Raw genomic sequence first — 27,173 nt, 5'->3', positions numbered from 1 at the left:
TACAAACAACCGTTATGTGAACAAAGTTATAATACCCTTGTGCACAATGCGCTCGGGTATAAAAAGAGTTGCCAACAGCGTCATCTCGAATTTTACTGCTATTATTTTGACCTGTATTTCTTCCTTTGTTTTTATGCTTTTGTCAATTATATGTCTATGCACCTACATATTTTTGAATAATTTATAAAGTGTTTTCTGAGCATTACTTCGTTGAAATGGATCACCTTTATTAATATATGGACTAGAGCTCTCCATTTTGTTCGCACATTTTCAAACAGCCCGGGTATATGAGCAGCGAGTACTCGCACACTTGTTCAATGCTCATTACTCGAAAATTTTCGAGCATGAGCTCGAGCAATTCGAGTTTTTTCGAGTAATTTGAGCAATGTTTTTTTTATTGTATTGACATTTTTGGTAGCAACTTTTTAAATTTTTCAAATTATCTTATAAATATTATAAATGTGAAAGTTTGTATGTTTGGATGTTTGGGAAATCATCACGCGGAAACGACTGAACGGATTTGCATGAAATTTTGTACGCAGATAGCTTATGGGCCAGATTGGTTATATAATATAAATATTATAAATGTGAAAGTTTGTATGTTTGGATGTTTGGGAAATCATCACGCGGAAACGACTGAACGGATTTGCATGATATTTTGTACGCAGATAGCTTATGGGCCAGATTGGTTAATAGGCTATTTTTTTAATAGTTGCCACCTGTTAAAAAAGTTTCATTTATTTAATATGCGGGAACGACTGAATGGATTTGCATGAAGATTTACGCACAGATAGCTTATGACCTAGATTGGAAAATAGGCTACTTTTCTTAAGAGTTGCCACCTGTTAAAAAAGTTACATTAAATTAATACGCGGAAACGAATGAATGGATTTGCATGAAATTTTGCAAGCAGATAGCTTATGACCTGCAGTGGAAAATAGGCAAATTTTTTGGAAGAGTTGCCATCTGTTAAAAAAGTTTAATTAAATTAATACGCGGAAACGACTAAACGGATTTGCATGAAATTTTGCACACAGATAGCTTATGGCCTAGGTTAGAAAGAAGGCTACTTTTTTAAGAGTTGCCACCTGTTAGAAATGTTTAATTTAATTAATACGCGGAAATGAGTGAACTGATTTGCATGGAAGTTTTCACACAGATAGCTTATGAGCTAGGTTGAAAAATGGGCTACTTTTTTAAGAGTTACCACCTGCTAAAAAAGTTTAATTAAATTAATACGCGGAAAAGTCTGAACGGATTTGCATGAAATTTTGCAAGCAGATAGCTTATGACCTACAGTGGAAAATAGGCAAATTTTTTGGAAGAGTTGCCACCTGTTAAAAAAGTTTTAATTAAATAAATACGCGGAAACGACTGAACAGATTTGCATGACATTTCGCACAGAGATAGCTTATGACCTATGTTGCAAAACAGGCTACTATTTTAAGAGTTATCACGTATTAGAAAAGTAAATTAAATTAATACGTGGAAATGACTGAACTGATTTGCATGAAAGTTTGCACACAGATAGCTTGTGACCTAGACTGGAAAATAGGTTACTTTTTTAAGAGTTTCCACCTGTTTGAAAACGAAATTTTGCTCAAAGATGGTTTATGACCTGGATTGAAAAATAGGCTACTTCTTTAACCGGTTTTCCGATCAGGAAATTTCATATTACATACATATCTCTGGAAGTATTTGTGGGAGAGAACTGAAACTTGGTATAGTGATATGTATGTGAAATCAATGTTGGCATTAATCGATTGATGTTTTAATTAGTTTGTTAATTCGATTAAATTCAATCTGATTACAGTTAATCATGATTAATTTTAATTCGACTAAACAGTTAATCGTAACCGCGATTAAAAAATTAATTTTTAATCATTAACTCTTAATTTGATCAAGTAGGTTTGGTGATTAATTAAGTTATGCTTGAATTTCCCTGTGCACACAAAGCAAGTTAATCCGGTATGGCTAAGTCGGGTTTCGTCATCAATCTAAGCAATTTGGTGTGCATTTTCATAAAGATATATACCAACATGGGCGTAGCCAGGTAGGGGCAGGGGGTGCTCGAGCCCCCCTCCCCCCCCCTAACTTTAAAATTTTCCTTATATATATATAAAATAGTACCCTGGAATGCCAGGTTAACAGCGTCGTAGGTTTGTAAAAGTTCCCAGTTTATGTATTACTAATAACAATAATCATTATTTTTTTATGTTACGTGTTTTTTATAAGCGTAAAACACAAACTAATTACTATAACTGGTGTTTGGTTTCAAACTCGGACAACTAGACAAATTAATCAGATTTTATTTTTAATTGAATTAACGATTAATGTTTTAAATTAATTAAACGTAATCGCAGACAGCGATTAACGACTAAAAAAATGTTATAATTAATCGTGCAGTTGATTACGACTAATTAATTTTAATCGTCAAACGCGATTAACATTTTAATCGTTAATTTTTAATCGTTAATCAGATTAACTGTTTGCCAACACTGTGTGAAATCATGTTCATGTTCACGGAGAAAAATGGACGTTTTAGGAAAAGAGGCGTAGCACCTCCCATACTGACTGAAAGTTTCATATTGCAGATCTCTTCAAATGTTTGGGGTAAAGCACTCAAGCTTGGTATGGAAATACATATGTATGCATGTATGTATGTGAAACTAATACCATACTCATGGAGAAAAATGAGAGTTATTGGAAAAGGTGGTGTGGCAACTCCCATGCAAATTGATTTTTCTATGCTGCATATCTCTGCAGGTGTTTATTGCAGAGGACTGGAACTTGGCACCGAGATGTGTATACAAAATTAGTTCCATACTCATAGACAAGCATTTGCGTTATTCGAAAAGGGACATGGTTCCTGCCGTACAAATTTACTGTTTTATACTACTTATCTATAGAGGTGTTCATGGTAGAGTAATGGGACTTGGTACTGGGGTATGTAAAATCAATTCTAAATTCATGGAAGAAGATTATAAGAAGGGTTATAAGAAAAAGGGGCGTGGCACTTCCTACACAAATTGACTTTTTCTTGCCACATATCCCTGGAAGTGTTTGTGGAAGAATACTGGAACTTGGTATGTAAAAGTTGCGGTTTTTCCACCGGGATTACAAAATTTATTATATTTTAAGACGTCCACCAAAATATTTCGGAAAAATATTAAGATTTAAGCGAGCTGAACCGATTTGAAAATACCTCCAAAAATGAAGTTTTTTAGGAATCAAAATAGTTTCTTAAAGAACTTTTTGATAAAAGTCCCCTCAGATGATAAATTAGATTAAGCTTAAAAAATCTGCATAAAAATATTTAAAAATATTTTCAACGGAATCGTAAGAATGAGATTTTTTATACTGTTTTTTTTTTTTACTTTTTTCATAGATTGGTTTACGAAAAACTTCAATAACTGCGCCCAAAATGTTCTGATGTAGACAGATGGGATCTCAGTAGAAAGGTATTTTCACACTGTTTTTATTTCTGGCCAAAAAAACGACATTCGTGTCCCATCTTGTTTTTTCGAATACCAACACAACTTAATTCAACTTTGAATGACGTTCGTTCATCCTACCTTTCTCTTCCATCCTTTGAATGAGTTTATTAGCAAAGAAGTGAAAAGGGTGAGAAAATACCTTTCCAATGACACCTCTTAAGTCTATATCGGAAGAGTTTAGGTTCAGTTATTCAAGTTTTTCCTATACCAATCTTTGAAAAAAGTTAAAAAACAGCATCAAAAATCTCATCATTACGATTCCGTTCAAAATTTTGTTTAAATTTTTTTTAAATATGTTTATGCAAATATTTTAAGCTTAAACCGTTTTGTCATTTGAGGGGATTTTTTAAAAAACAAATCTTTAAGAAACTATTTTTATTCATAATTTCAAATCGGTCCAGCTCACTTAAATCTTAATATTTTTCCGAAATATTTTGGTGGACGTCTTAAAATATAATAGATTTTATAATTCCAATGGAAAAATAGTACCAGTTTTTTTTGGATTTGGAGTGATGCCGTCTAATGTACATACATACATATAGCATTAGTTTATTTAATTTAAAGAAATGGCGTGTCGTCCATTTCCGCTGTAGTGCATATTTTTAACTTGTTCTGGCGAGGCGACATCTATGTCTAGAGTTTTTCTAATTGTATGTCTTTGATATGATACCTACGACGAAGTTGATATCTAGACTAGGTTTGCCATATATACCTTTGCTATATTTATAGTATGGTGGTCTGGACATACAACATTGCAAGTTGATAAAAGCGTTGTAATAATAATAAAAATAAAATTAGCATCTTACTTACCATACTTACCTGTCATATGGTGCCAATTCATTTATTAGCTCTAAACAAATGGTTTTCTTTAGCCGAAAATGTTGTATAAAATTTTAATATCTTATAAATTATAGGCATCGTTTCTTTCCCGCAAACTTCTCAACATGTCCCTTCTTGGGGCCGTTTTCTCATCTAACCTTTAGATTGCCGGCCACTTTATCGTCTCGATATACGAGTTTTCGTTTTCTCATCAGCAACCTTTAAAAATTTGTACCCAACTTTAAATTTTGGTTTGGTTTTGGTTCATGAGTCAGACATATTAGGTATTCCAACCAAGGTTTTGGTTTTTGCTAACAGTTGCTCTTGCTTTATATTTGCTTATGTTGCATTCCCAACCTTTGAAATTTTATGACGAATGTAGTCAAGTTTCACTCTCGGAAATGTATTCAAGTTTCACTCTACCGGAATAACAAATTAAGTTTTACATGTAAGATAAGAAAACCAAAACACTTTAAAGTGAGGAAGAATTTATCTGCCCTGTTAGTAAAGGCAACTTTACTGCTTACATTAGAAAACGGCCCTTACATATTTTTCCTGATCCTCAATAATCAGTAGGAGCAGAATTTGTCTGTACATTTTCTTGTTATTTTTTATTTCAATGAAAAATGCAAAACTAAACAGCTGATGCTTGATACCTCCCATTTCGTAGGTAATAAATCTACCAAGTAATAGCGAACTCAGAATACGAAATAGGAACAAAAATTACCCAAGGTAAATTTTGATACCAAAGTAAATTTTATTACCACTCCACCTGGGTTCAAGACCTGGTCAAAGCAACATCGCAAAAAAATAAAGAAAAAGGGTGTTTTCTTAACAGCGGACGTCCCTCGGCAGGCAGTGGCAAACCTCCGAGTGTATTCCTGCCATGAAACAGCTTCTCATAAAAATACAATCGCCGTTCGGTAGCGTAGGTCCCTCCGCTTTGTGTGAGAACATTAAGGCGCACGCCACAAATTGGAGGAGAAGCTCGGCCAAACACTAACATATGTGTAAGCGCCAATCTATTATTATTATTATTAATATTAATACTGAATTAACTCGAATAACACCAGCATGACCATATCGCACACCGTCTTCAAAAGAGTCTCATCTCAAAATTTGACATTTTTGAGATTATGCGCTAAAAATGTACACAGAGCTTTTATTAATAATAATATAATAATAATAATAATAATAGATTGGCGCTTACACATATGTTAGTGTTTGGCCGAGCTTCTCCTCCGATTTGTGGCGTGCGCCTTGATGTTGTCACACAAAGCGGAGGGACCTACAGTTTTACGCCGACTCCGAACGGCGATTGTATTTTTATGAGAAGCTGTTTTTCATGGCAGAAATACACTCGGAGGTTTGCCATTGCCTGCCGAGGGACGACCGCTGTTAAGAAAAACATTTTTCTAAATTTTTTGCGATGTTGCTTTGACCAGGGCTTGAACCCAGGTGCTGGTGAGTGAAAGCGCGCACTGCTTACCACTACACCACAGCGGCTTTTATTTACCTTTCAGCAAAAACTGGAGCAAATTTTTGTTATAATTTGTTAAAAAAAAAAACTTATGGTAAAGTCGCCCTTGAACCATGTGATTATCATGTGCTAAGAAATAGTTTTTCGCATTTTCTGACAAACGTATTATTTTGAGTTGTGACTCTTTTGAAGACGGTGTGCGATATGGTTACGTAAGCAATACGCGTTGTATTTTTCGAAAAAAAAAATAACGGCAAACTGAACCAAATATTTTTCACTAGTATTTTTCATTTAATAACACGTCATCGAAGATAACTACGTTTTTAATTTTTCATAAAGTGTCTACGTCCTTACCCCTGTAAGAGGCAACCTTAAAAAAAAAAATTCCAAATCTGAACCAAAAAAGTTCTGGGCATATTTGAGTTAAAGAAACGTGCTAAGCAGTAGTTTAGGAATAAGATTTATGTAGGTACATGAATAGACTAATACTCATACAAGAAGATGGTGAAGTTAAGCATGCAGAAGAAGAAAGGGAAAAAGGCAAAGATCAAAGTGAAAGTAAATAAACCCAAATATAAAGAAAGAGGAAGGTAAATTTAAACACTTAACATAATAGCGAAGTTGTGGGTGAATATGTAGACGAAGAAACGAATGAAGTTAAAGATCTAGATAAGAAAATGGTAAATATGCAAATGAGAGAAAAGGGCAGTGACAAAGATAGAGAAAATAATAGAGATAGAGGTAGGGACAAAGAGAGATATAAAGATAAAATTGTAGAATGACATGTTATGTTGTGTTGTGTTTTATTGCATAGTTTTGTACTGCATTTTGTTGTATTGTGTTGTATTTTGTTGTAATGTTTTGTATTGAATTGTGTAGTATTGTATTGTGTTGGGCTGGGTTGTGATGTGTTATGTTGTATTGTGTTGTGTTGTGTTGTTTTGTATTATGTTGCATTGTATTGTTTTGTATTTTTGGATTGTATTGTGTTTTATTGTGTTGTGTTGTTTTGGATTGTATTTTGTTGTGTTGTGTTGTGTTTTATTTTGTTTAGTCGTATTCTGTTCAGTTGTGTTGTGTTGTGTTGTAATGTTTTGTGTTGTGTTGTATTGTGTTGTATTGTATTGTATTGTGTTGTGTTGTGTTGTGTTGTGTTGTGTTGTGTTGTGTTGTGTTGTGTTGTGTTGTGTTGTGTTGTGTTGTGTTGTGTTGTGTTGTGTTGTGTTGTGCTGTTTTGTGTTGTGTTGTGTTATGTTATATTTTGATATGTTTGTCAACACATTTTACCTCAATTAACTCAACTAAACTCAGCTCCGCTCAGTTCAGCCTACTTCAACTCCCCTTAATTTAAAGGTTGAATATCAACCGCTGGGCGAACACTTGCGCTTATAAATTGCTGCCCCAGTAATTACGGTGACCATTTTCGTCAATATAAAAGAAAGGTTAATAATATATAACAATAATCAAATAAACTGCAAGTTTATTTAAAAAAAGTTCCATGTAAGTGTGCTTTAAATGTACGTAGTAAGGCTATTTAAAATATCCGTTTATTAAATAAATAAATTCATATAATTTATTAAACGTTCTTATCTTATTACCGGCCGCTGTGGTGTATGGTAAGCAGTGCGCGCTTCCACTCCACAATGCCTGGGTTCAAACCCTGGTCAAAGCAACATCGCAAAAATATAGAAAAAAGGTTTTTTCTTAACAGCGGTCGTCCCTCGGCAGGCAATGGCAAACTTCCGAGTGTATTTCTGCCATGAAAGACAGCTTCTCATAAAAATACAATCGCCGTTCGGAGTCGGCGTAAAACTGTAGGTCCCTCCGCTTTGTGTGACAACATCAAGGCGCACGCCACAAATCGGAGGAGAAGCTCGGCCAAACACTAACATATGTGTAAGCGCCAATCTATTATTATTATTATTATCTTATTACACAACTACTTTTAGAATTTTTGAGGAAAATTAATACTGCTCAAAATAATCCAATTTACAATAAAAAATCTTTAAATTATTTCGCTTTAATGTTCATTATTCCATTATTTAAGTGAGATGAGTTATTTTCAATATAATTGTAGTTTAATTATTTAATTTAAATTAGTAAAAATATCAGTCTCCCCATTCACGAAAATGACAAAGGCTTGAGCATTTAACCATTGAACACCATCTTTAATTTAGAAAAAAATAAAGCACTGTATTTTAAAATTAAGCACGCATGGTCACCGTACTCTTTAATGATATATATTTACTTACACTCATTTCCACGCTTGGGTGATCGATGAACACCAACTCAGATTCTTCATCATCCAATAGTACGCTCACGGTCTTTTCGCCGAATTCGTCATCTACAACTCAAATAGAAATAGTTTACTAAAAACACCGAAGTATCTACTTATGTAATTACGGGTATAATAATATTTGAGGAAATAAATGATACTAGGTGTCATGATCAGCGTGACTGCTTCATTGTAAAATATTTCTTCGTTGTGCTTAGTATTTTCCACAATTCCTTCCAAAATACAAACAGTCCATAAGTGAAGCTTGTCACACATTGGTAACGACGGGCTACGGACCACAGCTGTCAAATTATTTGAACACATACTCTTATGTAGATAATTATTTTGGCGACGACGTGGCTACACGCGACGATATTTGTAGATTGACAACTAAGTGGAACATCGAACTAGTTCGGCAGCCAGTTCGAAAACGCCCTATCTCAGATTTCGGTTCAAAAACGCCCTATCTCAGCACGTTTTCAATACTTTTCCAGCTGAGATAGGGCGGTTTTGAACCGAGTACTGAGGTAGGGTTATTCAACCAAATTCTGAGATAGGGTGTTTATTAATAAAATTCTGAAATAGGCCGTTATTGAAAAGTTTTATAAGATAGGGCTTTTTGAACTGGCTGCCGATATAGGTCGATCTTCCACTCATTTTTACGCTGTTGAGAGGAAAGCTATCAAAAATTGGCGCTCGCGATAGATTTTATGTTGTATAATCTGGACATATATAAGCGGGTACTTTAAGGATTGTTTGAAAAAACTGAATTTTAAGTTAATTAAATATAAATACTGCCAATCAGCAGAATATGCTCAACATATTTTTAACTTTAACTGTTTCGTGTATCTACAAGTTTTCTTCGTGGATGCAGTGTTAAAGCTTATTCAATTCTCTAACAAACTAAACCGACCACATTGGCGCTACTATTTGGTATTTATCAACGTCTTTTAAAAATGAGGAAAAAATAAAATTTAATCCTTGACCAGAATAGGTTCAGTACCAAAATCTTCATATTAGGGAGGTTTTAGGCAAGTTTCGAAAACAGTTGTTATATTTCTCGACTCGTCGCACATAGAGGTATTTGGACGATTTAGGCGACCAAAATTATTTTTATAAAAATTTTAACCCAAAATATTTAGAAAAGACGTGTTACGACATTTAAAATTGTAAATGTTTAAAATCAACGAAATAGAGGGGGAGGACGTACAATTATTCCTCAAAAGCAACGAAAATAAATTTGCTTAAAGTTTGACACCGATAGACTCCATGTTGCCGTGGAACGATTGTAGAAAAACGCACACCTACATACGTGTTCGTCTCGGCGATGTTTATATATAGGTTGCAAAGAGTTGCCACCTGGCATAAACTTAAATATAGCTAAGTTAATTGAATTACTACAATGGTAACAATCGAAATAGTTTTAAAAGGCTTCATTTCTAAACAATATATGGAAGGGTTACCACCTGTTTAAAAATCAAATTCTACTTTAATCAAGGGAATAAGAGACTAATTATTATTTTTATAATGTTGCTCAAAAAGTTTTATATATTGTTATCTTGTAATGCAATGGATAAAAAATGTGTAATTAAATTCGAAAAGAAAATTTTTAGAAAAACTATTTCAGGATGGTGATGAGTGCCAAGATTCTTCATCGGATTCTTCTGAAGACTCTCCAGACTCCGTGTCATCCTTAGATAGTTCAGTTGGAAGCAACATATCGATTTATTCCTTTGAAAATGGTTTGGTTGCTTTTTTGGCTTTGGCCTAAAACTACTAATGAGTGGATCAGAGCTTAGGAGTAACCTGTTCTACACATCGCGGTTACACGTTTCTCTCGAAAATTTCCTTGCAAAATTCTGCCGGTATAGTTTAAAATGTTTATTTCTATTTCTTTAGAGAGGAGACCGTATGCAACATAACAGTTGCACCCTGTGCAAGAGTATTATGTAGGGGTAGGTAGGGGGTTTGGGGTTTCAAAATCCCAACACATTATCCAAATATCGCCTGTAGCAATAATAAAACAACTCATTTAGGTAATAAGAAAACGACTCGCCCAGGCGAGTTGACTGCGGCAGACGTTTTAGAGCGACTGGCAACAAGAAATCGATACGATGGCGATATTGCCGGCAATAAATTTGTTGCTGAGGGCGACAAGTTTTCTTATTTACGGCTACAAAAATTGTCTGGTGGGGTGTTACGAGTCATTTGTATGCTAAAATGTAAAAAAAAAATATAAAAAGTAAAAATTTTAAAAAGCGTTTTCTACAATTTCATTCTGGTGCTTGTTTTGCGACTTTTTTCACTCCCACCTCGAATTTTGTGGGAAATACCTAAATATAAATTCTCTGAAATTTTGAGCCATTAATATTAAGTGCTCGTCCAAGGTGTGGAAAGATTTTCAAAATGCTACAGCTCAGAGGCATTTTATGGTAGTTGGTCAACAATTTCTACAATTTAGCTCAATAATCCATGAAAATTCCATACTACCTCAACTTCAAAGCCCAATATCTCAAGAAATATTGATGTTAGCGATTTGGTGTAATGAAAAGTTTTTGTAGGAAATTGAATGTCCTACACGTTTGTTATTTACATTTTTTCTGTAGCTCTTATTATTTGCGAGATAGGGGCACAAAAACGCTGTTGGGAGCCAGGGTTACGCCGCAATGAATACTTTTGTTCAGAATTCAATTCTGAAGAAACACCATCATTGACCATGATTATTCCGTAAAATCAATCAAAGTTTGCGTGTATTCTAAACGGAAAATCTTTGCACTTAGTATTAATATTTTCAGGGAATTCTTTATTACGTATTTCCCACAAAATTTCGAGGTGGGAGTAAAAGATGATAATCACTAGAGTGGTTCATAAAAACACTATTTTTAGAAAGTAAAATTAAAACATTGATACTGAACGATTTACGCATTGTCATGGGTTCAAACTTGTTACCAGGGGTTTTCTGGGGTTGTTTATTAGGAATCTGAAGTCAATTTTTTTAAATAAAAAATGGCGGATCCAAAATGGTGATCCATTTTTTTTAATGATTGGATTTGTTCGAATCCCCGCACCCAAGATTTTCTGTGTGCTCCGATTACGAAGTTAATTTTTCTTAAATTCAAAATGGCGGAGCCAATATGGCGATCTAATTAAAAAAAAAAATTACTAAAATTAAAACGTTCATACTGATCGTATTAAGCATTGTCAAGGGTTGAAACTCGTTTCCAGTGGGTTTCTGGTCAGATGAATCTGATGTCAGATTTTCAAAATTCAAAATGGTGGATCCAAAATGGCGACCAACTTAAAAGAAATGATTGGATTTATTTGATCCTCTTAACCGCCTTTTTGAATTTTGAAAATCTGACATCAGATTCGCAATCAGCAACCCCAGAAACGCACTGGAAACAAGTTTCAACCCTTGACAATGTTTAAAACGTTCAGTGTCAACGTTTTAATTTTAGTAATTTTATTTTTTTAATCCGATCGCCATATTGGATCCGCCATTTTGAATTAAAAAAAATTACGTACTTGTCAATGTTATTGTGGCTTATTAAAATTTTATTTTTAATATTTTTTATTGAGCTTTGTACCACGATTGTTTGTTAGGAAAAATTGAAAGAGCAACAAAGTCTAAGCGGTTGAAGTTATAGCACGATTTCGGAGATCACCACATCTCCTCATCAGACTTCTTTTTTCTAGACTTCAGCAGGGATCGAACCTGCGTAATCAATGTTCAAAGTCAGAAGCGTTAACCACTGAGCTATGTACATTCCGTAAACTCTTGTTGCTAATTCATTTTCCTTATTCAACCAACTACTATCAAGTGCAGCTGATTTGCCGCTATTTAAACTCGACAGCGTGGTTGTTGTTGTCAATTCTATACATCCATTTGCTTATTTGCTTTTTTGTATAGTTTCAGGCAGGCTCTTCCTAAACTATGTATTTGTCAATGTTATTGTGGCTTATTAAAATTTTATTTTTAATATTTTTTATTGAGCTTTGTACCACGGTTGTTTATTAGGAAAAATTTAAAAAGCAACAAAGTCTAAGCGGTAGAAGTTGTAGCACTATTTCGGAGATCACCACATCTCCTCATCAGACTTCTTTTTCCTAGACTTCAGCAGGGATCGAACCTACGTAATCAATGTTCAAAGTCAGAAGCGTTAACCACTGAGCTATGTACATTCCGTAAAGTCTTGTTGCTAATTCATTTTCCTTATTCAACCAACTACTATCAAGTGAAGCTGATTTGCCGCTATTTAAACTCGACAGCGTGTTACTAAAATTTCCATTGAAAATCGTTCTTTTTAACGAGTTTTTGACCCGAAGAAAACATGCATTTTATGTCGAATATACTTTTTATTTTGACATCAGCGCCCCTAGCGGTTCCTTTTTTTTGCAAATCTATGTTCTACTACGTTTCAACTAATAATAATAATAATAGATTTGCGCTTACACATATGTTAGTGTTTGGCCGAGCTTCTCCTCCGATTTGTGGCGTGCGCCTTGATGTTGTCATACAAAGCGGAGTGACCTACAGATTTACGCCGACTCCGAACCGCGATTGTATTTTTATGAGAAGCTGTTTTTCAAGGCAGAAATGCACTCGGAGGTTTGCCATTGCCTGCCGAGGGGCGACCGCTGTTAAGAAAAAACCTTTTTTTTCTATATATTTTTTTTGAGATGTTGCTTTGACCAGGGCTTGAACCCAGGTGCTGATGAGTGGAAGCGCGCACTGCTTACCACTACACCACAGCGGCCGACCCTACGTTTCAACTAAACATGCTAAATTTAACAAATCAGAGCATAAATACGGCTTTTCCAAATATCTTGACCCTGGCGCTACCTAGCAAGATAATTTTTCGCAAAAAATGTATTTGCTTAAATGACCAGTATATATTACAAAAAGAAGCCAAATAAATAAATTAGATATATATATGGAGCTTAAATTATTTATAAAGAAGGATGACGTTTTTTGTCGAGTGTTGTTAGTTATCTCGAAAATATTTTTCAGTTTAATAACTGCAAATTTTAATATTCGAATGGCTTTTGGCTATAACTTGCATTCTTTTTTCAAAATTTACTGACATTTTAAAAGAGCTTTGCACACAAGACATAGAGTTAGATATTCTTTTTAGCGAATTATTAGTCTTTCAAAGTTTTTGCGAAGTTGAAAAATAAAATTTAAGCCATGAGAAAATATACATAGATGCATTCCTTAGATAGTGGTACTTTCCACAGTTTGAAAAAACATGTAATTTTGTTTTTTGTCAATACCACACTCAAACGAAATAACCGAGAGGATCTTAAGTATAAAATTCGCTTCCTGACTCAAGTAGAGAAACCGGCTTCTAATTAAAATTTTTTAAAGTGATCTTCAAATTAAAAATAATTTTAAAATGAAATGTATAGAATTCTTTGACTATTTAAACACTGAAGATTGAACCATCTCATTATTGCTATTCAAATATGTCATAAATATAAAATAATTTATGGCTTCTGTGTACAATGATGTACAAAATAAATAACACTTTTATTTCTTATGAACCATATTTTATTTATACCACAATATTGTTAAAAACAAGTTCTCTGGCGTTTTAAAGCATTATCTGTTACTTACATTCATAATTTTGCTTTATAAAAAATTGTACTGAAAAGTACTGATTTTTTTAGCATGAAAAAGTCAAATGTACTGGTTTCGTGCATATAAAATCTGGCAACCCTATTGGACAACCAAAACGCATATTTAATGAAACTGATTAAACGAAAGAAAAAAAATTTAAAAACAACCACCTTCAAAACAAATCTTCTGCTTGTATTGTCATTAGCAGGGAACGGATTTTATGGAAATTGCCTTTTTTTCTGCTAAAGAGATAGACTATATTCGATTAAGAATGCCCACGATTTGGCTTTCCCTGATTCCATATATACACATTTGATGTTGCCTTTTTTTGCCTTTTTTAAGATATTTGCCTATCTTAAGATATTTGCCTTTTTGCCTTTCCTACCTTTAAAAAAGCGAATATAGCATTTACAATTTTTTTTTTAAGATTAAAAAATATACACATGCCCATACGGCTTATAGAAGCGCAGGGACCTCTTGCCAAATTGGGAAGGCTTGTGACAATAAGGGGTGTGGATAAAATTGTAAAGGGCGAGGAAAACGCCCTTATTCCTGATAATATGAACGTTTCAATCGTTCATACTTAAATTGGGCTCCACTTGTATCAACTTACGTCGAGCGCACATTTAGTACATTCAAGGCTTTTCTTCTCGAAAATCGAATGAAAATGCTGCCAGAAAACTTCAAAATGCATTTTGTGGTTCAATGTTACTACAACTATACAGATTAAAGTTTTATTAGTTAGAAACTCGAAAGGATAAAATTGTCAATGATTCAAAGTAAAAATTTTTCATATAGTGAAACTGTTCATAGTTTTTCTCTTTTTACTTGTAATATAAACATTTCTAAAATAAATATATTTTTTGGTTGTTCTTTGTATTTTCTGTCTTTTTTAGTGCCTTATTTTGCTTTTTGCAATACCTAGTGCCTTTTCCTGCCTTTTTCGCTATTTTATTTTGCCTTTTCCAGCCTATTTCGTTATTTTATTTTGCCTTTTTTATAGGTTTTTAGGTCCTAAAAATCCGTTCCCTGGTCATTAGTATTTCATAAACCAGCTTTTGGTACATCTACAATCAGGCCAATTTGCCGGCTGAAAGCTTCTTGAATTTGAGCCTTTCTCTGCTTTACAATTTCTTTGTCGCTGTTTAATCTTATTTGCCATTTTTTAAAGGCAGTTTATAGGATAAGTGCAAGATGGATTCAAAAAGTCGCATCCTGGCATGCAAAACTGCCAATCCAAAGCCTAGGGCGTCTGTATCAACATTCTTTTTTTTTGGTCAAATCATTGAACTGATTGGAAGTTGCTCAACTTATGTAACATCTCCGTGTTGATGATGTTTGTGTGGCAGCATTGTACACTTTAGCATCCACCCTGGTGAGACACATAATATGCTTTACTGAAAATGTTTTTTCTCCCATTATAAATTCATTCAATTATACAAGGCATTTATGGCATTTTCTATGTAGCCGATTTCTTCGTTTGTTATGTCTACGGATTCTTTTACAAGTCGTATTCTGATCGGGCGATAGTATCGAGGAGCAGAAGGGGTTGGGTTTTGCCAAAGTGTTTTATTTGACCTATTAACTAATTGAAGAGGCACAAAACAACTTTGAAAAATATTCGCATCTGTGGCATCGTTCTGCATTATTTGTTTGAATTATGCCTTTTGCGAAAAATCGCGCCTTTTGCGAACCTCTTGATCTAATTTATTTAAGACCTCTTCTAAGTAAGTCAACAGTCGTGTCACCGTATGGTCTAACAAAAGTTGTAAATTAACTTCAACGTAACGTAACGTTTCAGTTACTTGACATGCCTCTTTAGGTGGGTAACACTCTTGTTTTGCCTTTTGTAACACACGGAAGCTTGGATATTTCTTCCTACTAGTACTTCTTACTATTTCATATTGGCGCCTTTACGGATCAGCTTCGACAAACATTGATAGCGCTTGTAGCGGTGTTAGATGTGATTCTTTATCTTGCAGAGACCTACTATAGTCTGTTTTGTACTTTGCTGCTCCCTTTGGACTCTCTGTTAGGTCTTTTATGACTTTGGAAACATTTCTTTGGCCAGAAGTGTGCAATGTAGTGAGAGCTGTGTGCACCAATAGCTCTTTATCTACCATTCTTCGAATGTGTTCGGTTTTTCTGCATTTACTTTTCTCTGAGGAGTCTAGAAACCCTTTTCGTGGCCGACCAGATCGCGGCTGTTGCATAACTTTTGGAACTGAAATTAGCCTGGTAGCCAAGTTACATTACTTTTCAAAAAAAACTTGTCTTTCATGGGTTTTTATCCACCTTTGTATGAACTGTACTTTTAGTTGTGGAAATTTTTCCTTTTTATCTCTTATTTGTTCATCTTAGAAGGTGTCAGATGATAAAAGATCACTTTAGTTTGTTCTCAAAATTAATAGAATTTTGTCGATGCATCTTATCAAATAAATATTTGCGAGTCACTACTCTATAGCAGGACCCAGTTGGTGACTCGAAAGCAAGGGAAATACTTAAAAATGACAAAATATGTATGGAAACGAAAACAAACAAGAAAAGAAAAGACCGAATCTAGATAAATCGATGATAAACAAACAAGCAAGCAAGAAGCTCAAGAAGTGTTCAACCGTCTCATTCTCTTCAAAGCAGAATGGGAAAATGGAGTGGTCATTTACGCCTATCCCAGTCAGGTGTTTGTGCCACCTGAAGTGACCAGTCAGCAGTCCCGTGTTTTCAGTGAGAGGAAAAAACTAGACATGTGTTTTGCCCACCGATGGCTCGCAGTCATTGTTGAGGGAAGTATCCACCCAATTTCTGATGGTGGCTTCGATGGTTGAAGTGGGTAGTGCTATAACTGGTGCGGATCGAGGAATGCCTGGTCTAAACCAACTGTGGACAAAGGGTTCGATGTCCCATATCCAGGCACTCTTAAGTTGCCCGACACCCAGAGTAAAGCCAGCTCGTTATCTTTACCAACATAATTTAATTGAGGCTTGCATTGCCGAAGTAGTTTGAAAGTACTTATATAGAGGGCTGGCCAATGCCTTAGGTGCAGCTTGGCTGTACATATGGACACGAACACTCCTTCCCCTCCACCTTTTTTCTACCACGTAGTCTAAGGCTTTGGGGATTGCAAATACGCCGAATCTCCGAATTGAGATCCCTGGTACGGGTATTTCCGGGATCGGCCTGACGAAGGCTGTCACGCTCATCGGCTAGAACAGCCGCTTCAGCAGGAAAGTTCGGACATGGATCTTTAATACATCCTGCTGCGATGAAGCGAGCTGCAGCAGCAGTGACAACCCTGCGGAATTTACGTTCACCTATGTGGACGTCGGTTGGTATGGGTAGTGCAGTGAAGGCGCTTTCAGTAACATCCGCGAAGCCTTTCCAGTCAGCTTTGGAAAAGTTGACATAGGTGATCCGCGGAAGTAAAGTCGGCAGGTTTATAAACCGAGATGACTATGGGAAGATGGTCTATCTGCTCAGACAGATGTATTCCCCTACGATCATTTGACAGGCTCGAGTGCCAAAGATCGTGGTGCGCGTTTAAGTCGCCAACTACCATACGGTTTTCACCTCTGAGTAGCGCACCTATTTCAGGGTGATATCCTGCCAGGAAGCTGGTGACAGGTGGTATGTATACGTTAAATATTTCGAGCTCAACATCGCCTGACCGGATAGCAATACCCTGACGTTCTAGGATGGTATCCCTGCGGTCGATGTCTGCTTCAATAAGACGATACTGCACGGTGTGGTGCGTGATGAATGCTAAACCTCCACCATTGTCTCGCTCGCGATCTCGACGGTGCACGTTATATCCGGCGCAATTCAACAAGGTTGAATTGCCGTACAACTTCGTCTCTTGGACCGCAGCTATTAATATTCCATGCCTTCCCATAAAGACAGTTATCTCCTCGATCTTGCTCTGAAGTCCGTTACAGTTAAATTGTAGCACCTTTGTGTACCTTGGGAGACCGATTGTTAATGTGGTGTTAAGGAGTTGTGTAGCCTGCCGGCTCCCTGCTGTACGTTATGCCTTGTGGTGGTGGTTGGCGGCGTCGCGGGGGAGGTATGTGACTGGGCAGCACAACAGGGGCCCACATAGTCACTCGTCCAATCACGCGTGTTGCGAAGTCCTGAGCATGCCCTAAAGTGGCACCAGCCAAGGCAGGAGTTGCACTTGACTGATGTCACTGGACAACTGAGGACTGACAAACCGAGAAGATTGTTGGAGGGATTAGGAGTTGCCGGCGGCGGCGAGTGGGTGCTATTGTGTTTGTGTGAATATCTGTTGTTGTGTTGTGTTGGGGTGTGGGTACGTTGGTTGTGTGCTGCACGGGAGGGTGGTGGTTTGCCGTGGAGGCGGGACGGTTGGCACAGCATGTAGCCACGAACGATGTGGTCTATTGCCGGTGCGTACGTAGGCCCGAGTTGTTACGGAGGTGACTCCACCCGTCACAAGCATTGCACCTGACCGAGGTGGAGTTTGTATGCAGTCGTCTCTGGCATACGCAGCAGGTGTAAGTTTCTGGCCCTGGGTTGGACTCAATGCCAACCCTGAGCAGAAGGGTATGGAGCACTATCGAAACCAGATGAATTTTCGTGGAACCCCACTTGCAACTCGTGGACACCCATATTTTTTTCACGCCGACGTAGACCCCTTTCGAGTCTCCCGTGGACCCCTGGGAGTCCACTTGAACCACTTTGGGAATCACTGGCCTAAATAAATTAAATACCCCTATGTGCGTCATGCGTTTTAACCCTAGTTATTGGAGAAAAAATTGCTAAACCAAAGTTTTTAATCTAGAGATTAAAATCAAAGACTGCAATTTTATAAAAAGAAGGCTGAAGTGCAAAAGTTTTGAAAAGTAAAGGCATAAAATCAAAATCTTATAAGTAATTTGAAAGGAGATAAACGGCAAAATTAAATAATTTTGAAATCATGTAACGAAATGCTGGAGGTCCTTATGATCAATTACTTCCCGGGCTGCTATAAGCCCGACATCATTCTTTCTTAAAACTCTAGAGAGGCTCATCGACGAAAATATTCGACACAACACTAAACCTGATAACCTCTCCTCGAATCAGAATGCATATTCAAAGGGAAGATCTGTGGAGACTGCACTTAACGGCACCGGTTGTCAAGTCATAGACAAACATTTGCAGGTCCTGAGTGAGTTATTTCAAAACGCATGCGGACTGGTAAACATGTGGTCCAGGTGGACAAGCAAAAGTACTTGAAACTCTACCGCATAATCTGCGACAGTTAGATTATACCACTCCTCTACTCTGTATAAACAACAAATTCTCCAAAATAGTCACAGAGAGGAACGATTGGGAAAGAGCCACAGACTTGAACCCAGGGTCTACGGCGATAGGTCGTCCTAGAGTGTCGGAAATTATAAGCCACCATGCCGCCTCCGTTATGGCGTTTAGCTCTGCTTGAAAGGCGCTGCAATGGTACTCTGACGAACTCGCGCTAAACCTCAGTTTCCACTTACCGGACAAAAAAAAATGAAAACTCTCCTGCCCACTTAGAATACCACGTGGCGAGCAGGCACTGTGCCGAGGCGGGTAAACACCCCGCCTGGAGCCATACTGACCAGCTTCCGTAGCTTTTGCAGGTGACCGTTAGGACCGTCAGCACTATCTGCCGCCCCTGAGCTAAAGTCACGGCCTAGAACCGCTACCAACTAGGACCGCTAACCGTGCCATCAGCATCCAGGGCCGCTGTCACCGGCATTCTTACCAGGGCCGAGTACTATCTTCGTGTTCACCGGGCCTCCGATATCACTACTGCCTAGGCCGAAGTCAATGCCAAGAGCCGCTACCTTCCAGGGCCGCTAGCCTTGTCTTCGTCATCCAAGGCCGCTGCCACCGCCACGACCTACTAAGGCCGAGCTATCACCTTCGTCATCATCGGGGGCCGCTGACGTCATTGCCCCGAGGACCGCTACTTGCTGTCTGTAAGGGTCACTAACATCATCGACATTACTAACCGAACCGTCTTTGCTCTCATTATCATTATCATTAATCACCGAACCGTCAACACTCTCACTGTCATCGTTACCGTCACTAACCGCCGGGCAATCTCCGCACTCTAAACCACGACGCCGACCAGTTGGTCTCTCTCCCTTTCAGTATCTCCCTCTATCTCTTTTTGGACGTCAAGGTGTCGGTATTCTGGCCGAACAGGCTCGCGTTTGTGGCTGTGTTCACTACATTAAACTACTATGTTTTATTTTATTCAGTGGGGGTTAGTGGGACATCCGCCCAACCCTGAAGTGGCTGAGCTACTTCAGCCTTCGATAAAACACACCAATTGGTTTCTTTCCTTTCAGTATCTCCCTCTCGCTCTCCTTGGACGTCAGTGGGGGTTAGTGGGACACCCGCCCAACCCTGGAGCGGCTGAGCTACTTCAGCCTTCGATAAAAACCACCAATTGGTCTCTCTCCTTTCAGTATCTCCCTTTCTCTCTCCTTGAACGTCAAGGTGCCGGTATTCTGGCTGAACAGCCGCGTGTGTGTGGTTGTATTCACTACACTAAACTACTGAGTTTTATTTTATTCAGTGGGGGTTAGTGGGACATCCGCCCAACCCTGGAGCGGCTGAGCTACCTCAGCCTTCGATAAAACCCACATCATATATTTGTGAATTGAACTGACTGTAACACTGAATTTACAAAAACCACTTGGGGACATATACACAGTAGTAGATGCCCCAAACAGTTAAAGTTAAAATTCTTCTCAGCGGGACTCTATTTATGTTCTTATAGATTGCTTCCAATCCAGCGCTTTGAAAAATAATAATTTTTGAACTTACCTAGACTGGCGTCGTAAGTGTGCATATATTCCGAAGTCATAAATTGGTTTACTAAGGCAGTCTTCCCAACACCAGAATCACCTAACATAACTATACGATACCTGATGCAAATACATTTTAATCAAAAGAAATGAAAACAAATACTGATATCATTGAAACAAACCTAGGTGGAGGTGGTGGCTCAAGGCTTTCCGAATCATCTGGTGAACTTGGTACTGAATCAACGTTGGCATATCCGCCACCGCAACACGATCCTTCAAAAGGTGAACGTTCACTAGCTCTGAAAAGAAAATTAATTTGTATAACTATGGTAAGTTTGTATGTGCATAGTACTGGAAAAGACTAACTGAGAGGTAAAACTATTTGCAACGTTTGCAAGCAAATTATTTTTAAAATCTTGCTTAAGTTTGTACATATATACAGATTTGTTCAGTCACAAAGTGGTGTTTTCTAGAAATTTTTGTCGAGAATTAGTTCAGCTCAATAACAACTTTCCAAACCACACCACTTGGTAACTGTGAAAATGTACATATGAAACATTCTTTTTCATATCGGACACCAAATTTGGTGTCACACTTTCGATTGGCTCCAAATTTTTTTATGGGTACTATGCATGAAATAAGCTAACACCTGTTCGAGAAATTTTTTTTTCGCTTTTTTCTATGGAGATATGATCTGTAAAAATTTGCATTTTTTCATCGTAGAGACTTCATCTTAACGTCGTTTTAAAGATAAAGAAACGGGTTTAACATTTTTATATATAAGATGCTCAAGATTGTCCCAACGTTAACTTAGCTATTAACAGTTGAACTTTTTGAAGTTGATTTGCATAGTGCTTTCAAGTACTATTTTTTAAATATTTTTCTTTATGATGAGATGGTTTATTTTGTGAGAATCAACAATTTTTCGTATTTTGTTTTCGAAAACTTATGTTGAGATATATTTATAAAGGCGTCAAAAAACATCGAGATCTTGCAAGAACTTAAATTTTGTTGCAGATTCCGATAAAATTTGTACGACAAAATTTTTCTTTAAGGCGACAAACCCCTAGAAATGAGCGTGGCAACTGTACGATTAAAGTTTTGCTAAACGCAGATTTTATTGCGGATTTTGGCAGAATATTGCTTCGTTAAAAGCATTTGTTCCACAGCTTTTTCAATCAAAGAATATTTTAGAAATGGGCTTGGCTATATTAAAACCAAGGTTCAAAAAATTTGGCCTTTATTGTGGATTTCGCGAGAATATATATATGGATTGAAAAAGTTGTGGAACAAATACTGGTAACGAAGCGATATTCTGCGTAAATCCACAATAAAATCTGCATTTTGCTAATTTTAGTTCTGAAATTACCGCGTCAATTTCTAGGGGTTCGACGCCTTAAAGAAAAGCCTTGCCATACAAATATTATATCTGGATAGGTATTCTATCGGAATCGGTAATAAAATTGTACTTAAAAGAATTGTTTAACGCTCGGATTATTTTCAACTTGAAGATGAAACCAAAGACGACGTCTACGAGCCAAATTGATAAGTATTATGTCAATTTATTTCTTTAGCTTTCGGTGCTAATATTGCACACTCATCAATAATTCGCTCGCTGTTCGTTGGAATAATTTCAATTTTTAAATTTATTATGCCGGAAGATTTACAATTATTACGTGCTACTCCCATAAGAAACAGGGTAAACATACCGCCAATTTCACCAAGTTGCGGATACATATATGTGTGTATAATACGATGGACAATCCATGGTGCCGCAGCTTAATTTGCGTTAAACACACATATATATATTAGCACAGATTTTTTATAATTCTGATGAGGGTGCAATATTAGCACCGAAAGCTAAAGAAATAAATTGACATAATACTTATCAATTTGGCTCGTAGATATCGTCTTTGGTTTCATCTTCAAGTTAAAATTTTACTCTTTGCAAAAACCCGATGTTTAACACCTTTCTAAATATATATTAACATATGTTTTGGAAACAAAATTACAAAAAATTGTTGATTCTCATAAAATAAACCATCTCGTCATAAAGAAAAACATTTTTAAAAAAAGTTCTTGAAAAATACCAATTTTTTATAACCACGTTTTTTATAGTGAATTAAACGAGGATTACGATGGTATAATTTCAAATCCCTAATTTACTGGTCTTCACTACGCAAGTCAACTTCAAAAAGTTTAACTGTTAGTAGCTAAGTTAGCTTTGGGACAATCTTGACCATCCTATATATAGAAATGTTAAGCCCGTTTCTTAGCTTTAAAAGGACGTTAAGATGATGTCTCTGCGGTAAGCAGAACCCGAGATATAACGATTTGAAGATGTACAGCATTTGTCAGAATCACAAAAAATTAAAACTTTGACAGCTCATATCTCCGAAGAAAAAAAAAGAAGAATCAAATTCCTCGAAGCTCATTTCATGTATAGAACCCACAAAAAAAGTTTTAATCGAATCGAAGACACGACATAATTTTTTTTACGAAATCCGTCCGATCTAACAAAGAACGGTTCAAATGTGCTTTAAACTCACGCGCATTTGCATTTCCACTCTGAAACAAAAACAGTTTTGAACTATAATGATAACTAGTATCGCCCCGTTGTCGAAATTCGACCACCTCACTTTTTTACACAATTTTTCATTTTGCTTGGGATGTTTCTTTGTCCATCATCAACTGTTGATCGCCAAGGTCACTTATATTGCTTGGTGGAGTAATATATGTACATACATTATGTTAAATAATTTTGAACTTCATAGCAGCAGTAGGGAGAAATAGATTTGTATGGGATTTCGTTAGCGTATTAAGATATAGATAGCAGATGGTGAAACCAAAGCAGGCATTTATAGGCTTATACGCAAATTGGAATAACTCGGCTCTGGATACACCTGTTGCGTCAATTTTTGGCTGGTACATTTCTCTTGATGTTAATAATAATCAGAGGTGGGCACTACCACAAACAAGCGTGAGCTGAGAATGCGTTAGTGTATCCAATTCATTTTGCATGCTGTCGCGTTCTCATCATTACGCTCTCGCTTGTATACGTACACGCGATTCTTACGCTATTTTAGCACCTGCTAAGTCTCTGCTCATGCCTGATAATAATAATCTTGATTGAGGTAAATCGGACCATAATTGAAATTTTTCGGAATAACTCCACTCCTGCTCCACCTACCGGAAAAAACAAACAAAATGTGCACCTCCCCTTTGAAATGCCTTTCGAACAAAAGGAGAATCATTCAAATCGGTTGAGAAACATAAGAGCAGTAGCGAGGAATATATTTGTATGGGATTTCGTAAGCGTATTAATATATAGATATTGAAAAGAAATTTCATTGGAACCACTTATAAGTTGCCGTACCAATGCAGTCTTCTAAGTGAGTCACATCACATGAAAATATTTCATGAATTTTAATTTGGGATAGCTCGAATTCGGTGGTAACTATCGTTTAGATAGACTTCACCACTTTTTTGCTCAGGGTGGGGAAGTGGCTTGGTTTTATATTTTTGCTAATAAATAGCGAGTCAGCTTGAAACAACGAAACACAGAAAAGCTGAATTTAGCAGCTTATAATGAGTTCACCCCTCCTTTTCCCCACAGCGGGAAATAACTTCGCTCTATATTTTTTCTACTTAATAGCGATTCAGCTTAAACCAACGAAACAGAATAACTGAATTTAGGACATATTATAAGTTCACCACTCCTTTTCCCCACTTTGGGGAAGTGACTTCGTTCTTTATTTTTGCTACTTAATAGCGAGTCAGCTTACAAAAACGAAACACAAAATAACTGAATTCAGTAACATATTATGAGTTCACCACTCCTTTTCCCCAGGGTGGGGAGTTACTTTGTTCTTCATTTTTGCCTTTGGGACGATTAAGAGCGAAATTAGGGGACTGGGAAAATTAGGTAGATAATTTAAAAATCCAAATTAGCGTAGTGATTCACAGTGTAGCCAAGTCGACAATTTCGTCATTTGTAAATTTTCTGCTACTTATGACGATATTGGGAATGAAGATTTTTGCCCCATTCGCAATATCTTTGTCTAAGAATCTGATTCCTTCTAGTGATGAATCACTTATAAGATTGAATACAGGTCTTACATCAAATTTTGAGGTATGTGAATACTTAAATTGTTAAATTGTTGATTTTGTACTGGTAAATATTTAAGATGAAATATTCGAAACTTTAAAACGTGAAGTAAACCATATAAAGTAATAAATATATGTATGTAAATGAGGGATATATTTGTATGGGATTTCGTTAGCGTATTAATATATGTGACCTGGTCTACGAAAAGGGAGCTTACGTGCGAAAACTAGTTTTCTGTGAAAAAGCTGTTACAAGTAAGCAACTCGTTTCGTCAGTTTCTCATTATCTCGTTAATTGTTCTCCGCGCCGGACGTCCAGTAAGTGTTGTTGTTGGTCCAGTAAGTGTTGTTGTTGGTCGGAATATTATTATAGTTCATCGTGTAAGTTGCTAGTGTGGAACATTTAAAAAAGTAACACTGAAGAAGTGACGTTTACTGTTTCTGTTGATTATCGTCTTCGCATTTCGCATGAAATGAAACATGAGTGTGGATGAGGAGTTCAGTTCCGTATATGTATGTATGTATGCCGTCAGTAACATCGACACGTATGCAGATTTACTGCAGTGTGTCGAGGCATCATCACCTGGGGGTTATAATAAAGCTGTATCGGCTGAAAAAGTCGTCTGGTATGAATGGGACAGCTATTTTAAACCACTGTACAAGTCACTTGTAGGAATAACGCAATTCCATCATTTCATAATCTCTACAGATTGTGTAAAAACAAAGAAATTCGCAGACAGTGAAGAAGTGCAGTCCTTTAAGCTTCTGTTAAAACCTATCGATCCTGAAATGCCGAAAGTTATACAACCAGCCGGTTTATCTTTGGAGCGTCAGTGGTACATCTATCACAATCTTCGCAGCTTAGTTTCGGATATATCTAAAGTAGATATTGTGGCTCCATTGCCGAAAGATTTGCCATCGAAGAAACGGAAGGCAAAAACTAGTGAAGATGTTCTCAAACCAGACGAGGAACCAGGTCCATCTTCCTCAGGATCAACACGTAAAAAGATCTCAAGGAAAACGACAACAAAGAAAAATACATAAACTACTCAGCATTATTATTTTTGGCCCATAATACGTTTTCTAGTGTATAATCATGTCTTTATAGCTTATAATTCAATGTATTTTGTTCATTACCAATAAATTATATTTTGTCGTATTTTTACTCTTCTTTCTCTACATTTTTAGTACACTTCTAAGCAAGTTAGGATTTTCTGCTTTTCACCACGTGAAAAAGCATCTCATCTTCCATCCGAATCAACCAAAAAGTGAAAATTGATTTTTTGACACCTAAGCCCCCTTTCCGTAGACCAGGTCACATATAGATATTCGAAGCACAGTATGAAATTTTAAGTTACACCAATGCACTTGACAACATAGGAGCAATAGGGAGGAATAGATTTGAATCGGATTTCGTTAGCGTATTAATATATACACCCCTATTCTGCAACTCTTTCGTATTCGGTTTTTGCTACGAATCGTAGGAATAGTATGCTGCAATCCGAATCATATTTTCGAACTTTCGAAATTCGTAACAATGGCATGCCTAAAAACGAACGAGTAAGCTTTTTTGCGTAATGTTGTACGAAAACAATTCTGTGTCGGAGGCGAAATAAAAGATGTAAATCGATGTGTGTTTGCAAGAAATATTGGTGGTGTTCATTTAAACAGATAAATTTGCCTTTCGCATATACATATATTTTTATCCACTGCTTTATATAAACGAGCAAAAAAGAATATTTATTGCCCCTTATCGAGAAACTTGGGTCCGGTTTAGTTAATGTACAACGATTATCGGTTGTTGTGTCCAAACGCATAACCCGAGTCCAAAAACTTTAACATACACGTTTAATCAAAGGATTCGCATTTTATTTAAGATAAATTTTTCAAATTTCCTACCACTAGCTTATTAATAAACTCGGTTTGCACTATGTACTTTTTTGCAAATTTCGACGTGGGTTCTGCGCAAAAATACTGTGGACGGCGGAGCCGGAGTGATATGCACAAGAAATGCTGTATATCTTTGACATGCGGAAGCCTCTCTTCCTCGCAACACAGAAAGGAGAATTCTACTTAGTAAGGGTTATAATCCCTAAGCTCGGCCGAAGGCAGAAGCAAGCGCAACAGGCGGTGGACCTAACAAAGTGCATGGTTTCAATGGCTTGGAAGAAGCTGTTATTGCATTAACTGGATTGAGAACCAGAGCTTCAGGCATAGGAGGAGTTCTGGCTTGTGGCTCAACAATTCAACCAGAAGCTGACATAGATGCGTCCATGGTTACTATGCCCGACAGCTCCGCATACCCATGTGAATCCATTGCCATAGCGCCCGCTTATTCTGCTGCTATAATTGCAAATACATCACAATCCATAATTTTCCTCAAAATATGATTTTTTAATTCCTGTCCTGTCCTGTCCGGAATTACGAATCCCGAAAATTCGGGTTCTAGAATAAGGGGAATAGATATTAGATGGTGAAACCAAAGCAGGCATTCATAGGCTTGTACGGAAATTGGAATAACTCGGCTCTGGAGGCACCTATCGGGTCCATTTTTAGCAGGTGTATTTCTCTTGATGTTAGT

The 27,173-nt window shown here is 36.8% G+C and overlaps 1 protein-coding gene across 12 annotated transcripts in view; it reads right to left on the bottom strand.

The window, feature by feature from the left end:
• Positions 1-27,173, bottom strand: part of LOC118742273 — a gene marked incomplete at its 5' end in the record, with an annotated part of 156,526 nt that overhangs the window by 58,068 nt on the left and 71,285 nt on the right. For 5 of the 12 annotated variants that reach the window (XM_036474217.1, XM_036474221.1, XM_036474223.1 and 2 more), the window contains 4 exon segments: positions 8,049-8,140; positions 8,200-8,373; positions 20,505-20,605; positions 20,668-20,784. In XM_036474217.1, the coding sequence (XP_036330110.1) occupies positions 8,049-8,140; positions 8,200-8,373; positions 20,505-20,605; positions 20,668-20,784 (484 nt within the window). 12 annotated transcript variants of the gene reach the window in all.

The sequence above is a fragment of the Rhagoletis pomonella genome, unplaced genomic scaffold, assembly GCF_013731165.1.
Source record: "Rhagoletis pomonella isolate Grant_MI unplaced genomic scaffold, Rhpom_1.0 Rhpom_scaffold_00007, whole genome shotgun sequence".
NCBI classification, from domain to species: Eukaryota; Metazoa; Arthropoda; class Insecta; order Diptera; family Tephritidae; genus Rhagoletis; species Rhagoletis pomonella.
This window is presented reverse-complemented; position numbering and strand designations above follow the sequence as displayed.